The sequence below is a fragment of the Paroedura picta genome, chromosome 8 (assembly GCF_049243985.1).
Source record: "Paroedura picta isolate Pp20150507F chromosome 8, Ppicta_v3.0, whole genome shotgun sequence".
Lineage (NCBI taxonomy): Eukaryota > Metazoa > Chordata > Lepidosauria > Squamata > Gekkonidae > Paroedura > Paroedura picta.
This window is the reverse complement of record NC_135376.1, coordinates 35,937,497-35,954,445: the sequence shown is the minus strand read 5'-3', so window position 1 is coordinate 35,954,445 and position 16,949 is coordinate 35,937,497. Positions and strand designations below refer to the sequence as shown.

General features: G+C 42.7%; 1 protein-coding gene across 5 annotated transcripts in view; it reads right to left on the bottom strand.

Annotated features, from left to right (window-relative positions):
• Positions 1-16,949, bottom strand: part of CROCC2 (ciliary rootlet coiled-coil, rootletin family member 2) — a 90,040-nt gene that overhangs the window by 46,246 nt on the left and 26,845 nt on the right. For 4 of the 5 annotated variants that reach the window (XM_077349011.1, XM_077349012.1, XM_077349015.1 and 1 more), the window contains 9 exons: positions 15,786-15,983; positions 15,250-15,346; positions 14,962-15,051; positions 13,094-13,306; positions 10,615-10,814; positions 7,598-7,780; positions 5,791-5,935; positions 3,320-3,466; positions 1,500-1,730 (listed from right to left, as the gene is read on the bottom strand). In XM_077349011.1, coding sequence (XP_077205126.1) covers positions 1,500-1,730; positions 3,320-3,466; positions 5,791-5,935; positions 7,598-7,780; positions 10,615-10,814; positions 13,094-13,306; positions 14,962-15,051; positions 15,250-15,346; positions 15,786-15,983 — 1,504 coding nt within the window. Of the gene's footprint in view, positions 1-1,499; positions 1,731-3,319; positions 3,467-5,790; positions 5,936-7,597; positions 7,781-10,614; positions 10,815-13,093; positions 13,307-14,961; positions 15,052-15,249; positions 15,347-15,785; positions 16,005-16,949 lie in introns of all 5 variants that reach the window. The other variant, XM_077349016.1, reaches the window with a different exon arrangement.

Here is a 16,949-nt window from a genome sequence, read left to right as displayed (position 1 = left end):
AAGCAAGCCCAAATCATGAGAGTATATCAATGGCAAAATACAATATATATACAATATATATACAATATATATACAGTATATACAATAGCAAAATACACATGACGAGCTCAATTATACACATGTTGCATGGAAAGGTTTAAAATGATCTCAGGAAGTTGGAAGGTCTCTGCCTGAAATGTTGAATAGGTGCTGTCAATTTCAGTGGACCAACCTGGATTGGATGACTCAGCCATGTGACCCATCTCTTTTGGGGGTCAGTAGAAGTATGGAAGGAGTCACTACATAGACCCATTATGCACGGGGGGAATAATGCACATTCGGGGTTGAATGGCGGCGACTAAAATCACCGATAACGCACGGTGCCGGCTGCAACCGGCTGCAGCGTCGCTGCATGCCGCCGAAAAAGCCGCGTCAGTGAAACGCGGAAGAAAGCACAGCTTCCGGGTGACCGGGGTGCAACCAGAAGCGGCGCCAGGATCGCCACGTGCATAATCGGTTACTCTGGGTTTTGCCGCCGTCGCGCCCCGTCCCATGCATAACCGGGGTGCTTCGCGTCTTCCCCCTCCGCGTTTTCCATGTGACCCGAAATTGCCGTTTCGGCGGCCGTGCATAATGGGCCATAGAGAAACAGGAGTCCAAACGTTGTTGTTTTGCACCAAAAGTTACAAATAGCCAATCAGTATGATAGAGATATTATGTTATTATGTTATAATACATATCTGTCCTCTGTCCTGACTGGCTGGCAGTGCAATGGATTCAGCATTTCCCTAGTTGAATTTTAAAACATAAAGAATATTTAACTCCATCACCCAAAATGCAAGGGATAGTCCTAATCTGTTCAGCAAATTTACAGGGACAACTAATAGCATAGCAGTGCCATCCTATGTTTCTTTGTTTTTTTAACAAAGGAAGTTTCATGATTGCCCCTTGGAAATACTTGGCACAGTTACTGCTAAAGATTTAGAAACCAAACAGAATTCAAGTTGTGCTTTCTATGGGTCCCTATAACTTGAAAGTTCCTTGTCACAGTGCTCCCTGTGGTCCAAAGTTCTTATGCATCTTATCCCAAGTTTAACAGTGCAGTCTTAAACACAGTTACACTCTTCTAAGTCTTCTGCATTGAGTGGGCTTAGGAGGGTGTAACTCTGCATAGGACTGCACTGTAAATAAGGTCAAACCAGCTTTGCCAAAATCTAAGCAAAGATTCGGAAAAATTATTCCAAGTTAAGTTATGCAAATCCTTTTCTCACTTTTTTTTTCACAACTAGGAAGAAAGCATAATCAATTTTGCATATTTCATTCCAAGTTGCAGTTTTTCCTGGTTGCAGAATGTGGAATTGTATTTGTCTAGCATCAGCTTCCAGAGGCATTCAGATGGAGGCCAAATGCAAAAACAGGAGGACATGAGATCCAAACAAATTATTTTGTTCTTATCCATATCCTAGAAATATTTTGTGCAAAAGGAAGTCTCGTGTCCTCTTCTGATGCCTTTCTCCTACCTGCATTACTTGGTCCTGCAGCTGGATTTTCTCCCTGCGCAACAAGGAGATGTCCTCATCCAGTCTCTCCTGCTTCTCTTCTGAGGCCTGGCAGCTGTGCTCCAGACTTTGCTTCTCTGCCCGTGTGTGCAGCAGCTCCTGCTCTAAGTGGGCTAGCTGGTCACGCAAACCACTTTGCTCCTGTTCTAGTTCCCGCTTCCTGCTCAACAGTCTGCTCTTCTCTTCTTCCAGCTACAATGCAAGAGAGCAACACATGGACTTACATGGTCTAGATGGGTAGGATGGTACAGGAAAATGGAAGGCAGAGTAACCCTGGAGTTCTGCCACCTGAAGGGGGTGGTTCGTGGCTCACTGCTGAGCACACAGCAGCACTTAGGTTTCTCTATCTCCTTCTCTCTTGTTTTTATGGTACTCACAATTCTTAGCATAGAATTGAAAAAAGAAGAGAGGCATCTGCTGTTCAAACGAAGATGATGAGGTTTTTTTTATACCCTGCTTTCCATTAACCAAAGGAGACTCAAAGCAGCTTACAATTGCTTTCCCATCCTCTCACCACAACAGGCACCGTGCGAGGTAGGTGAGGCTGAGAGAGCTCTGAGAGAATTGTGACTGACCCAAGGTTACCCAGCTGGCATTCTGCACAGGGAGCCTTCTGGGCAGTGCAGGCTTCACATTCATATTAAAAACATGATTTTATCAGTTTAAAACTTGTGTGTGAAAATGCAGCAGTCATGCAACAGGGATCTCTGATGTCTTTTCTCCCATTTTCATTCTGATTTTAATTTTGCCGACTTCTGCTAAAGTAAGGAGCCTGGTTTTGCCAACACACTGCTATCCAGGGGAGGTATCTAGATAGGAATCATCTCAGTTTGTAATATCATCATCTTTGCATCACCTCAGTTTGTAATATCCAATCTCACCCATGGCTGAGATTTTCATACAGTTCTGAGCTTCAGAATCCCTTTGTCTTATTTTCCTTGCCGTGATAAGAGTTTGCAGAAGAGAGCCCCCCCCCCAAATCTTCATTCCACCACCATTGCAGCGGATTCATTGAGTGCCCAGCCCTGAAGTCCATGTCAGCAGGATCTGAGTAGATTTCCTCATGTCCTATGAAGGCAGGTTACAAGACCAAGCCTGAAGCCTTCCGGAAGTTATAAATGCTGTTGGCATAAGCTGTGGAGTGTGTGAGCCTTGCAAGTCCCCCCCATTTCAGGCCTCACTGCAAGTTACAAGCTCTTGGCAGTTATGAGCCCTGCAGGGATGGTGCTCGTGAGGCTGAAAGCTTTCTGGCACATCATGGGTGTAAAGAGGCTCAAGGAAAATGTGTGATTTGGCAGCCAAGGAAACTACTGATGAGAGCTCTGTTTGCTCCCAGCAGTGGACTCTCAGCAGCTGGCAGGAGACCCAGAATCCAGGGCATACGCTTGCAATGCAGGGCTATCGTGGCTCTAGAGAGGACGAAAACACTAGATTAGGACTCAGGAGAACCACATTTAGTTTTCATTTCTGGTCATTCAGTGATGGGGCTGAGTCAGAAAGAGAACATTACAGGAATAATCCAGAGTTAGTTCGTACTAATTACGTATTGCCTTCCAGGAACAATTTAAAAAGGCAGTTTTAAACCACATCAGCTGTATCAACTTCTCTGCGATATGCAGTCTTGTATCAGACCTGCATCTACTACCTCAATTTGCTTGAAACCCACTGGTTGAGGTGGTTATTTTGTCATGCCTGGCCCATCTCAATTTATAAAACTGCATATGGTTGCTGGTGGTGTACACTGAGCTCTGCTCTAGCAAGCTATTCCAGGGTTTGGTTACCTGAAGGATTATGCGATTGAGGTCGACCTTGTCCTGAGCCAACCCTTCATTCAGAGCTCCCATCTTGGCCAGGGAATCTCTCAGTTCAGCATCCTCTGATTTCATCTTGTGGATGGAGAGCTGAAGCTCAGCATTAGTGGCTTCAACCTGGAGTAGAAAGAAGAGCGACACGTCCACCATGAAGTGGAGGGTTTGGACTTCGCATTAAGATTATTCAGATCAGGGGTGGTCAAACTGCGGCCCTCCAGATGTCCATGGACTACAATTCCCATGAGCCCCCTGCCAGCGAATGCTGGCAGGGGGCTCTTGGGAATTGTAGTCCATGGACATCTGAGGGCCGCAGTTTGACTACCCCTGATTCAGATGGTTGTAGGGATTTTTAGACTGTTTTTAAAGATCCTATCATGTTTGGCTAAACTAAGTCCATTCTGCTGACCTGAGCTTTAACAATGTTTAGATTTTATTGGTTGTGGATGCTTTTATGAGTCTGGGCTATAGGTGTCTGTACTTTTTTTTTTGTTTTGGTATATTTCATTCCCCCACCCCCCACCCCCACCCCAGTATTTGACATTGTTTGTTGGCTTTGCCAACCGCTTTGTGGGTTTTTATAGTGGAAAGATGAGGTAAGAATTTTAAAACGAAAATAAATAAATAAAAGCCCTGCAATTGTATTGCACATATGAATTACCCAAGGCTGGGATTTAAATAATAGGTTTTAAAAAACAAACTAACAAAGCTTTTTTCCCATTCCACTCAACTCAATCCTAGGTCACTCCCCACATTTAATTAGAAGCAAGGAAGGGAAGACAGCATTCATGTTTGCAGATGTGAACATAATAGGCAAATGTAAAACAAAACATTTTTTAAAAGATTAATTCATTATGTATCAGGCAGGCAACATTGTGTGAAGAAAATACACTTTGGCGTTTTCATCCTGGCCAATGTGTGGGTGGCAAAGAGATCGACTATTCACTTCAGCAGGGCCAATCTGAACACTTGTGCAGTTTTCAGAGGAATGTTTTACCAAAATACTTACTCATTCAGGACCTTCCCAAACACCAGATTGGATCATGGCCTTAGTGGGCATGTTATTTCCAAGAAAAGAGATTAATTTAGCGCACAGTTTACTGTTTGGAAATATCAAACTCTGATGATGTTATAGCAAGTGATGGTACCTCACCCATGGTTTCTTCCCCCCTCCAGATATTTATACATCAGGGCTCAAAGCTGTTAGGAAAGAATTCCGAGACTTCAGAAGTGTCAAGCTGTCTCAAACAGTGTTACTCTGACCTCCTGGCTGCATCCTTCGGTTTATAGCCAGAGCTGAAATTGATGGTCAGCACTGACTATCAGGAACTTACATTCTCTTCCTGTCCAACCCCCCCCCCCAAAAAATAGGGGGACCCACAGAGAAAGCAGACATTTAGTGATGTTTTTAGAGTAGAAGGGCATTCTGACATTCAGTCTGACAGTTTTGGAGTAAAGCAAGTTGCTGAAGTTCTCTGTTAAGGAGTTTTTTTCCCTAGAGTATTTAGCCCACAATGAGTTTCTGTGAACTGAGTCCATCAAAAACCCTCTGGTCTAAGCCTGGCCTAAGCCAATATTGGAAAGCTAGTCACAGTCCTTACTTTTACAGCAGAGGTGGAAACACTGCTCTGCCAATAACTTAATTTTCTCTGTGACTTATCTTGTGCTATTAAGAGGCAAGCAACCACTTTCCCAGTAATGGCTTCCTGACAGGCTTTCAAAAACAGAACTGATGTAGCATAAATGGCTGCTCCCTGGAGTTTTATCCTCACTCCCATCTGATGCTATTATCAAGGAATGCAACATAAACCTCAGCATTTATCTTCTGCCCTCCGCTATGTCTCCGCTCAGGATGCTTGCTTTCCTCCATCTGCCAAAGGTCCGGTTTCAGACTTTTATAATCCCTGAGTTCTGATCTCTTCTCATTTCTGCACTTGATTCTTACGGCTTTCATTCCCCCCCCCCCAATGGATTGGAATGTGATATTATGTTCCATCATTGGCATGGGCAAGTAATGTTAATGAGTCAGACCAAGTGCCAGTATGTCAGATAAAATGCACTTATAACTTCACAACTCCTACAGAGATTAATTTACCATGAAAAGTGTTATGTTTGAACAGACAAAATACACACAATAGCTATCCTTTCCCTATGGCTCAAGGTGGATTACAATATATAATGACAACATCAAACAACAATAAAACCTCTAAATTCCCTTCAACTTAATAAGATCTAATAACATCTAATAAAATGCCTGGCAACCTACACTCCATTAAATGCTCTAGTCAATATGCTAGCCTGCTGCTTCCCATGTCAAGCAAATGGAAGCTGTAGACAAAGGGGACAGATGCAAAATTAGTTCTAAGCAGACCATCTGAAGTAAAGACAATAGAAACAAGACCAGAGCCCTTTGGGAAGAGGGCTGCTCCCATGACCATCCTTACTTTTGATAGTGCTCCAGTCAGGCCTTCCTTAGCACTCTCTAGCACATCCTTCTCCAACATGGCCTGGTTCAAATTCTCCTTGATGGTCACCAACTCCTTCTTCAGGGTTGACATCTTTTCTTCCAGCTGTTCCAGGGACCTTTGCCTGAGGAAGAAGTCCAAGCCTAGCACCTCCTTACACCTTATTTAACCAGAGCACTTAACATTTCTGATTTAGATGGTCGTCACAACTTCTTGAGATTACAACCAATCAATGAGACTCATGTTCACTTTTTTTACTGTTACAATTAACTTAGCACTTTTTGTTCACAGAAAAGGGACTAGATCTTATTTTAAGACTACTTTAAAAAAAACCAGAGTAGATAACAAAGCCAAGTAAACCTATCACATACACATGAAACTGCCTCATATGGAATTAGACTACTGGTATTGCCTACTCAGACTAGCAGTGGTTCTCCAGGGTCTCAGGCAGTGGTCTGTTAAATCAGCCGCTGCCCGATGCTTGTAACTGGACATGCTGGAGATTGAACTTAAGACTTCCTGCATGCCAAGGAGATGCTCTACCAGTGCCCCACAAGCTTCCCCCAATGCTGCAGAAGGGCAGAGAGGGTAACAGTGACATTCTAAACAGTGTCACAACAGTCTTCTAAAGAACAAACTAGACATGTGAAATTTTAAAGATATGGATCCATGCACAAAATACACCAAGCGGAACAGCAAAAATGTGAAAATAACTCACCCCAGCGCTATTTTGGCTTGGAAAAACAGTTTGTGGGGGAAGCAAGAAACTCCTCCCTATGATAATGTTCTGAGTCCAAGGGGGCTCTCCTTAATTTTTTTAACAGTCATTTCCCACAGCTGCTATGTGGCTGCAAGGAATGCATGTTAGGTCCAGGGAACCTAGACCCTATTCTTAACCTGCACTTCTAGTTTGGCCCTGAGCCTGCCAATATAAATGCAACTCTATTTAGGATTGCGCTGGAAGAGATTGAATGACACGAATGCTGCCAAGGGCAATGTTCTGTCTCAGCTTTCCATCTGCTTGATACGCTGCAGGATGGCTGCAAGGACCATGTATGTGAAGTACTTTGAGAGCTTAGAAATGCTATATAACTAGTGAATAGTATTAATACAAATGAGACTCAAACGCATGAATTTTATGTGCAGACCACAAATATTTCCATAGATTTCCTTCTTAATCCATGAGATTGCAAGAGTGACAATAGCACTGAACACATGTGGGTAGTGAGCCCATATAGACTATCTTTGAAGAGGTGAGGTATATCATACCAATTGAGCAGTACCTGCTACTGAAATGCCTGGGTTTGCTAGTGAGTTTACTGGCTACTTTACTCTTACATTGGAGGGCAGTTCCCCTTCCTCTGCCAACTGTCCACAGATTTCCTCTTCCTTCTTCCCCTTTGACAGCTGGGTGTCTTTTTTTTTGGGGGGGGGGGATAACTGTCTTTACAAGCCAGCAGTATTTCTGCTGATCAGATTTATGGACAATGGTCAAGTGTGCTTGATTGGATACAAATTCAGTTTGCCTGCTTTACGGGTAAACTCAGGAGGCCCTGGCTTCAGAATTTTTGTGTTTGGATATACTATGGACTATAGTGCTGATCAGCCCTTAAAATGTCCATCAGTACATTAATTAGTTCTGCCTTGTACTACATATCTGATTGCCTACATTCCCTGGTCTCCTTGACCATCAGGACAATATCATTGTGTTGCTCAACACCAGCATGGTGTAGAAAGCGATTGCCTTGTACATCACAATGCTATGGGGACAGCTGCAGCACCTCACCCTCGCTCCAGCTCCTTCCTCGTTCTCTCCCTTTCCTTAATCACATCCTCCTTCTGCTCCTGCAGGAGTTTCCGCTGTCTCTGCAAATCTCCATTTGTAATCTTCAGCCTCTCCCCCTCCAGGTGGGAGGAGTCAAGCTGCTGAGTCAGGCTTTCCACTGCCAACTCCAAGGTTTGCTTCTCCCTAAGGGGATGAGAAACAAAATTATGAGAACTGGGGGGAGAGGGGGATGAGATAACACAGCCCTTGGGAATAAGCCCAGCCCTGGTTTATCTCAGGACAGAATAATATCTTTTATATCCACCATATGTCTTCAAAAATTGGCTATCGCTTCTGTTTTGTAAATTAAGATCAGGATGGCTTGGCTTCCAATGAGCAACAAGTGCTTCCATTTTAACTATTTCTCACTCCCTGCTCTATCCAAAGGTTCATACTTTTTTGACAAGAAAGGAATCACTGGTCTGGAATCTTAGGGTGGGGGGTGTGACACCTGTATACGTGAGGTGTACCAGAACATAAAAATTAGTGCGAGTGAAGAAAAGGGCTCTTAATCTAAAAGGCTAGAGCCTACAGCTGGGAGGATGATGTGCAAGGCAGAAAGGGAACAGGAAGATCTGCTCTGTTTTCAGAAACCCTTCTCCTACCTTGCTTGTTTTATTGTCTTCTTCATATTGCAAGACACTTTGTGTCCCCACTAGAAATGAAGCCTGGGTAATTTAATCACTACACAAGGTTAGGCACCTTCTCTATTGAAAACCGAACCTTCCTGGTCCTGTTTTGCAAAAGAGAAGGGATGACTGGCTTTCACGACATCTTGGGGTAATAAGTAGTCCTACTTCCAGTCCTTCTGGTATTTATTATCTGGGGAGAGAGAAAAGAGGGAGTGGAGCCTGAGCATGATCTTTAAGAAGGCTACCAGGATGTGGGATGCGTGGAAAGTCTGGTGTGAGAAGGGCTAGGAGTGGAAAGAAAGAACTCCAGCTATCTGACCCAAAAACTTGAGAGGAATCCTTGATTAAAAAAAAAAAAGCCTATCTAAAGAGTAGGTATCAGGTCCATGAACATGCCCTGCTTTCACTCAGCTTTCCATGGGTAAAGTAACATACGGTCCAGTAAGACATAATTGGTCTACCTATATTCGGGATTTCTCTGAACCTGCTTTCTACCTTCAGGCCAGACAGTGATTGGAATGTGAGTGTCCTGCATAGTGCATAGTGCAGGGTGTTGGACTAGATGACCCATGAGGTCCCTTCCAACTCCGGAGAGACTGAAGGAGGCTGTGATCAGGCAACTTTTGAAAAGTCCATTTCTGAATCCATCTGATGCATTCAACTACTGCCCAGTTTTGCATTTGCTGTTTCTGGGTAAAGTGGTTGATTATGCAGTCGCAAGAACAACTATAGAACTTCCTGTATTAAACATTGGTTCTTGATCCCAAAGCCGGTAATAAGCAACGGGCATTTACATTGCTAGTTTTAAGCATGAGGACAGAACATTTCCGTTCATCCAGGCTTTTAATTAAGGAGTCCGTCTTTTAACAACATTTTAGTGTCTTTTTAGCTGGAAACAGTTATTTTAAGCTGCACAATGATTTGTGTTTTTATGGTCTATGTTTTATGCTGTGGCTCGTTTTTTAATGATGGATTTTAATTAATATCACTTAATGTTTTGTTTTTATTTTGTAATTTGCCTAAAGCACTTTCCCTGGAGAGATGGCATAAAACTTTTCTAAATAAATAAATATTAAGAGGGAAAAGAGAGTTGTGCTCTATTCCCCCCCCCCCCACATGCCAAATGCTGTCATTTTCATTCTTTATGATTTCATGCCAACCCTTGTGGATCTGGACAGCTGGCTATGCATGATCCTTGCAATAAACCCACCTGCCATTTTCTGTGACTAGGACAACATAGGTATTTTCCAGCTTCAGTATAAACGAATGCATATCATCAACAATCTGGTTTCCATTCACATATACTGAAGCTCAAAAACCCACATGTTGGCCCCACCTAAATGATGGCAGGAGAGGCAGTCTAGAAATTGAATAAATAAATAAATTAAAAAAAGCAAACACATATTGAGAGGATCATGCAAGGCGCACTTTCCTGGCACATGTGGTAGCAGCACCAAAATCATAACAACTGAAAAGGGTATAAAAGAATGGTACACCATACTGAATAGCTAATCAATGGTAATTATGCATCCCTGATGCTAGCATTAGGATCCAAGCCCCCAGCCTCTGTTTATTTTTATATTTCTAGGCCACTCCTCTCCAAAAAGGTCTTGGGGTGGCTTACAAGAGAGGAGAATAATCTCATACAATTAAACATTTAAAACCTCAAAATTAAGCTAATAAAACATTTTTTCAATCCTGTCAGTTAAAAAATCTCCTGGGACAGATGTTAAACAGAGTAAATATGCAGGTTCCAGAACACATAAGGACTTAAATGTCAGAGCCAGCACCTTAAATCTGATCTGGAATTCAACTGGCAGCCAGTGCAGCTGCTGGAGACAGGTCAAATATAGGCTCTCCATGGAGTCCTCGTAAGGACCCATGCAGCTCCATTCTGAACCAGATGTAATTTCCAGATCAAGGCTAAAGGAAGGCCCATATTGAGTGAATGACAGTAGTCCACCCTGGAGATGACTGTCATATGGATCACTGTGGCTAGGTGTTCTGGGGCCAGGTAGGGCACTAGTAGCTTTGCTGGCATAAGTGGGAAAATGCCTGGCAGGCTACTCTCTTGACCTGCACCTCCATAGAGAGGGAGGCAGCAAAGACTACTTCCAAATTTCTGACAGCACATGCAGCCTGAAGCTGCACCCCATCAAGGATAGGGAGGTGCACAATGCATACACAATGCACCATATGGAGATTTTGCAGTCACAGCTATATAACACAGCTTCCTTTCTGGAATACAGATTCAAGAGTTACAACCACCGGGAAGTTGAGTTACAGCCAGATCACCTGAGAACGCAAACAGATCTTGAACCTCCCTTTTCCCCAGTCTGCCTTCACCTTCCTAGATTTTCCATGGAAGCTTTCCAGTGTTGCAGCTCCTGCCTGCAGTCTTCTAAGGCCCCAGCAAGCGCTTCACATTCCTCTCTCTGTTCCTGCAGCCGCCTGTTTGCTGCCTGGGTTTCCTGCTGGCAGTCAGAAAGCTGCTTCTTGACAGATCCCAGGGCATCCCGGCAAGACTCCAGCTGCACATGCAACTCCTGTTCATAAAAACAGTGATCAAACATGAGGCTCCTACCGTATCATATAACATAATATACACAGGGGATCAGACACCCCATTGAACAAATGGACCATGGACTATGATCAACACCTCCCTCCACTATGAGCAAAGGAAGCTAGATTTTTAAAGACAAACCTCAAAACACATGTTTGGGATCAATCTAGGAGTGCGTGAAAGAAGTAGCAAATACACATAAATAAAAACTAGGTCTGATGAACACATTAAGATACTTCCTACTGAGCTAGACATTGGCCTATCAAGCTCAGTGCTATCTGCTGTTATTTACAATGGCTCTCCAGGTTTCCAGGGAGAGGTCTTTCACATCACCTACTCTGGAGAGGCTGGGGATTCTATCGGGGATCTTCTGAATGCAAACACCCTATGCACTTTCCTGTGGTTGTCAGTTTCTAGTTGTGGTACCCTATTGGTGAGGGGTGCCTGCCTATCTTCCTGCCATCTAAAAGATAGACACACTGCAAGAGTCAGTGCAAGAAGTCATGGCAGCACCTGCCCTACCATGTGAAAATGGTAATGAAGACGGAAGACTTGCCTCCCATCTTTCATGTAAATTGCTCCAGTGCCCTGTCCTTAAGAGCGTCTTTTGCTGAAGCCTTGTCTTTGGGGGTATTTCTAGTCCCTCCCACAAGGTTCTCTACAATCCACAGTCCTTCCTTACTCATAATAATGTGTATTGTGCTAGTGTATTTTTCCCTGTTCCACTAAGTTCTATGTAAACCGCCTTGAGCCTCAGGGGAGGCCGGTATATAAATATAACAAAACAAACATGTAATGTTAAAGAAATGGCTTCTTTTGTCATTTATTGTTAACACAGACATATCAGTATACAAGGTACTATGCAGAAATCAGAGGTAGGCTCTGTACATAGATTACAATTCATCTCAACAGTGAAATGGGGACTGGGTGGGATCTCGTGTTATAGATATAGCTAAAGATAGAAGAAGAAGAAGAAGAAGAGTTGGTTCTTATATGCCGCTTTTCCCTACCCGAAGGAGGCTCAAATCGGCTTACAGTCGCCTTCCCATTCCTCCCCCCACAACAGAAACCCTGTGGGGTGGGTGAGGCTGAGAGAGCACTGATATCACTGCCCGGTCAGAACAGTTTTATCAGTGCCGTGGCGAGCCCAAGGTCACCCAGCTGGTTGCATGTGGGGGAGCGCAGAATCGAACCTGGCATGCCAGATTACAAGTCCGCACTCCTAACCACTACACCAAACTGGCTCTATTTTCAGGCATCCAAAAACTTAATCTGGGACTATTAACATTCACATGTTAAAAATAACAGTGATAAAATGATAGGGTATAGATACAAGTGTCCAAAGCCCAAAGGCAGTGTGACAAGGTTTGTTTTCCTTTGGATGAAAAAGCCCTGAGGACTTATGGTCTTTGCAATATTTGTCTGATACAAGAAATGCAAAATGGAAGCATGTAAGCACTACTTTACCAAACAGCAAAACTGCTAACACAGCATCAGGTTCCCAGAGAGAACCTCTAAACCAGGGGTTCCCAACCAGGGGTCTGCGAAGGTCTGCGGGAGCTGCAATGGGGGTCCATGGCTTTTCCTCTCCTGCCTTATTGAACTTGGCCACAAGCTAGGGAACTGGCCATCTCTGCCCAGAGGGCTGTAAAATTCAAAGGGGGGGGGAGTCAGTTGTCGTGTGGAATGGGGTGTCCGGGCTGTCTTCTGAGCACCTGCCCTTCTATCTGTCCTGTAAGAGGCAGAGCCACTGTAATAAAGTAATAAAGGTGCAAGGAGGAAATGAAAGGAGGGCGAAGGGTGTGGGTGGTTATGTCACTTCCGGGGGCATGGCAAGGAGGTGTGGCCAGCTGACATCACTTCCAGAGGTCCTCGAAGCCTGAACATTTATTTCAGGGGCTCCTCCATAGTCAAAAGGTTGAAAAAGGCTGTTCTTAAACCCTTGCACCTTCAGCCAACTCACAGTTTATTCCATCTTCAAGACTATAACCATCCCCAAATTATTTTGTCAAATTTTCATAAGTTAACCAAATTATCAGCAGAACCTTCATATAAAGCCATAGTTACAGAACATTAACTGAAATCAGGCCATTCACTGATAACATTATATACATTTTTTTAGGACTACAAACTGTACAATTGTACAAATATTTTAAAATAACTTTAAGCAATGTTCTTTTGATGATGGTATATTGCCATGTTATGTTTCTTTTAACCACAAATGCAGTGTGCATTACCATGAGACATTACAGTCAAGCCAACCTGTTCATGCTGCTGTGATTGCTGGATAACAGCCTGCACTGATTGCAGTGCTACGTTTGGACCGGGAGGACGCGTCCGGGATGGTGATGTCCACCGACGATGGGGAGAGCCGGAGCGCAGAGGAGATCTGCGCCATAGAGTCTCCTCCTCCACTGTAGCTTTTGCAGTTTCCAACGAGGTGAGTCCTGTGCTCTTAGATTCCGCCAGGGCCAACTATGATGAGAGCAGAGAGGAACTGAATCCCACACAAGCTGGTCTGCTAGGCACCTACATTTCGTCATTTATAAGATAGTTACCTTTATGGACTTTTGATACTAATAGACCCAAATTATATGACTTAAAATATAAAATATAAAAAATATAAGAATTAGGTAGTGGGTTGAAGACTTTGTTTGTATCCCTGGGGGAAAAAACAATTCAGAAATAAGTTTACTGAGGAAGTAAAGTACAAAAATGAGGTTTTTTTTACCTAGGAACTCGTTCTGAATAAAGCTTTTTGCCATCGCCAGCTTGGAAATTTCTTTCTGTTGATTAGGCAGCTACATTTAGCAAAGCTTTAAAACATGAGCATTGAAACAGATTTTAAATGCCTTTTATTTGTTAGTTCAGATGCCAATTTCACATGGCTTTACTGAGAACAGAAATGGTGCCATATCTAATTAAAATGATTTACTTTAAAGTTGCAAACAAGTTCAGAGCAGCACTGAAAATAATATAATTGATGGGTTATATATTGTTTCAGTATTGTCAAATGACTGCTTTTAGCTTTCTACTGTCACAATAAAGTAACAGCGACAAAAATAATTATTTAAAATTGTATTTAGGCACTTGGTTGCTTGTTTCATACATTCATATCTTGATTGACTCTTATGAGATCAATCCTGGGGAGGGGTGGGTACACTCTGTAGCCATTGAATTCTTTGAAACATTAATTATTACTAATTATGCATTAAAAGGCCTAAAGGTACAGCGGGCACTGAGGAGGGAACACCTCCCTTATGGCTGTTTAATCACAGGCAAGTAATGCTTCTGCCCATAAAGAGCTGAACTAAGCATAATGGATCCATATCCACAGGGCACAGCAAAAACCCTTTGAAGCCTAGGTTTTTTTGCCTAGGCTTTTGTTTTTTACCTGCTATCAATAATAAAGTCAATTCAAGTCTTGTGATCCAGCAAGGAACCAGTAAACTGTGCTCAAGAGAAACCTAAACATTCCTAGGCACTAGCATATCAACAAGTATAAGACTAGGGCACAATCCACTGAGTAGCCTCCTGCTCAACATCCACTGGAATAGACAGAAGCTGGGACAGATGACGGCAATGCTCTTGCGCAACTTGGTTCATTTCAAATGAGTCTTGTACAGGGGAACTTATTTCTATCTATTTAAACATAGGCATTGCAGAATTATCAAGGTGGCCTAGAACTCTTTAAAACACTTCAAAAATGAAATGTGGTCAACAATAATACAACGTTTCCAAAATTAGTAGCAGTAGAAAACAAAAAATTTAATTAATATTTACAGCTTCTGCGAACAGGATTAGACTTAACTTGGATAGCAATGATGGTGTCAAACAATTTCACCAAGGAGGAAGTTCCAAAACTGGAGTGCCACAACAGAAAAGGCTAGTTCTCCAGTAACCACCCACCTAAACTCAGAAGTCAGGGGTACCCATGAAAGACTCTTAGAAGAAACATATAACTCACGGTGAACTGTGTCTCATTCTTTATTAAAAATCATGATTTAGATTTCTATCATCAAATGACATGTAGTGAGCCATAGTTGTACTGTAAATGAACCTTGTAAAATGGATCTTCTGTAATTCCCTTCTCCTTTAATGTAATGAGCATAGGATGAAATTGCACGAACCTGCATAATGCTGTTCAAGGTACGCTGCAGAGAGTCAATTTCCTCCTTTAGGTCTGTCACTTCCTCTAGATCTCCAACTTTACTGGCCTCCTAGTGTTCAAAAATAAGCAGTCTCTCAGGAATGGACATGGGGGAAAGATCAAAGAAAGTATGAGAAGGTAAGTATGTGTGGCAGTAGGAACACATGTTTATGAGTGAATGTGTGCCTATTTGTGAGACCATGCATGTTGATAAGGGTATCTGTGTTATATGAGCGCAACATAAAGAAGGGTTTGTGGGTATGTGTACCAATTTCTGAATGTCCAGTTTTAGGGCAGAGATGGTCTTCTCTTTCTTTGTGTTCTGCTCTTTAAGTTTATCTCCTAAAGCAGTTAACTCTGTAATCCTGGAAGACACAACCAGATACAGATGAATTAATCACAGGACAGAAGAAGTAATCCAAAGAGTTCCATTTCTTGGGTTCATTAAAAGAAATATAAATTGAAATCATAGGGCTACTTAAAGATTTTTAAGGGAGGTGAAAGTGTCCTCCCTTCTCTAGTAGACACATGTTGTCTCTAGTAAAACAGGATGAACATAAAAACCTGCAAAACCTGTTAACTACAAATACCGGTGGGATAAGTGTTCAGGCTACTAGCAATGATCTCCTTCTTTGAAAGGGCCTTTTGTTTTGTTTGTCTGCCCCACCACAATATTATTTATTGCCTGGCATCTGCTGAAGTAGTCTGAGGGCTGTTTCTAGTCTATGGTAACAGAATAAGGAAGGAGTCAATCTATGCCTTTTAAGGCTCTCTAATGTTCCGACTCACAGGCACTCTTCTCACCTGGAGTTCAGGTCAGCTTTCTCTCCATCCCAGAGGCTCTGCTGCTGCATCATCTCCCGGACTTTGTCACGAAGCTGCTTCTCCAGCAAACAAACAGAGCTGCTTTCGGAGAGACGCAGGTTAGAATCCAAATTGAGACAAGCTGTCTGGAGGCGGCGGGCCACTCTTGCCATGTCAGTTCCTGTTTCAGCAAAACCTCTGTAATGAAGGGGTTAAAAGCTTTAAAAAAAAAAAAAAGAAATCAGAATCTCCACACATTACGATCTCATGTCTCCAAGCCTAACATGGACTGTTATCCACCATGCTCCCACAAAACTAGGATATCAGCAACGACTAAGAACACACATTACTGCTCTATTTGTGTGGGCATGCATGCACAAAAAACCAAAGATCAAGTATAACATAGTAAAAAAAAAAACCCCTCCTAAATTTTTTTACTGTTACGCCCAAAATTGTGTTGGTACCTTTCAGATATCAATATTTATTGATTTTAAAGAAGCGCACCCTGCCTTTTGAGCAGCTGGTTCTCAGGGGGGCTTACAAACTATATGTTAAATTCCATATAGATCCCACTGCACCCCAATACAAAAACTACAAGGGAGCTTTGGGGCCTCTAGTTGGTTGCAGAGGCCAGAGGGTCCTTTCCTTTATGGTCGCTTGCAATTTAGGAGCCAAATGCTGAAAAAGTATATCCCTGTATGTGGGGTTTTATTTTTTGTCAGCATATATCTGAATCACAATGATGTAAAAATCCCTGTCATCTGATTTCCTTTTATATCTTCTACAATGTAGTACAGCAGTTATAGCTTTGGCCTACTTTCGGGGAGACCTAGGTTCTTCAAATCCCTGCTTGCCGTGAAACTTACTGAGTGAATTGGGACCAGTCTTGCTCTTTCAGTCTGATCTATGTTAAAGGATTGTTTCATGAAATAAAATGAAGTAGGGAACTATGTATGCCAACCTAGTTCCTTGGAGGAAGAACAGGCCAAAATAGTACTAAATAAAAATAAATAACATGTTCTGTAAACTGCATGGTTACTCAACCTTCTTGGAGGCCACAGGAATTCCAATGACTATCCCCTACTGTAGTTCTGGAGCCGATGGGACTGAAGGTGTCTGAAAAATGAAGGACTGGCAGTGGCAGGGTCATCAGATCCTTAGCCT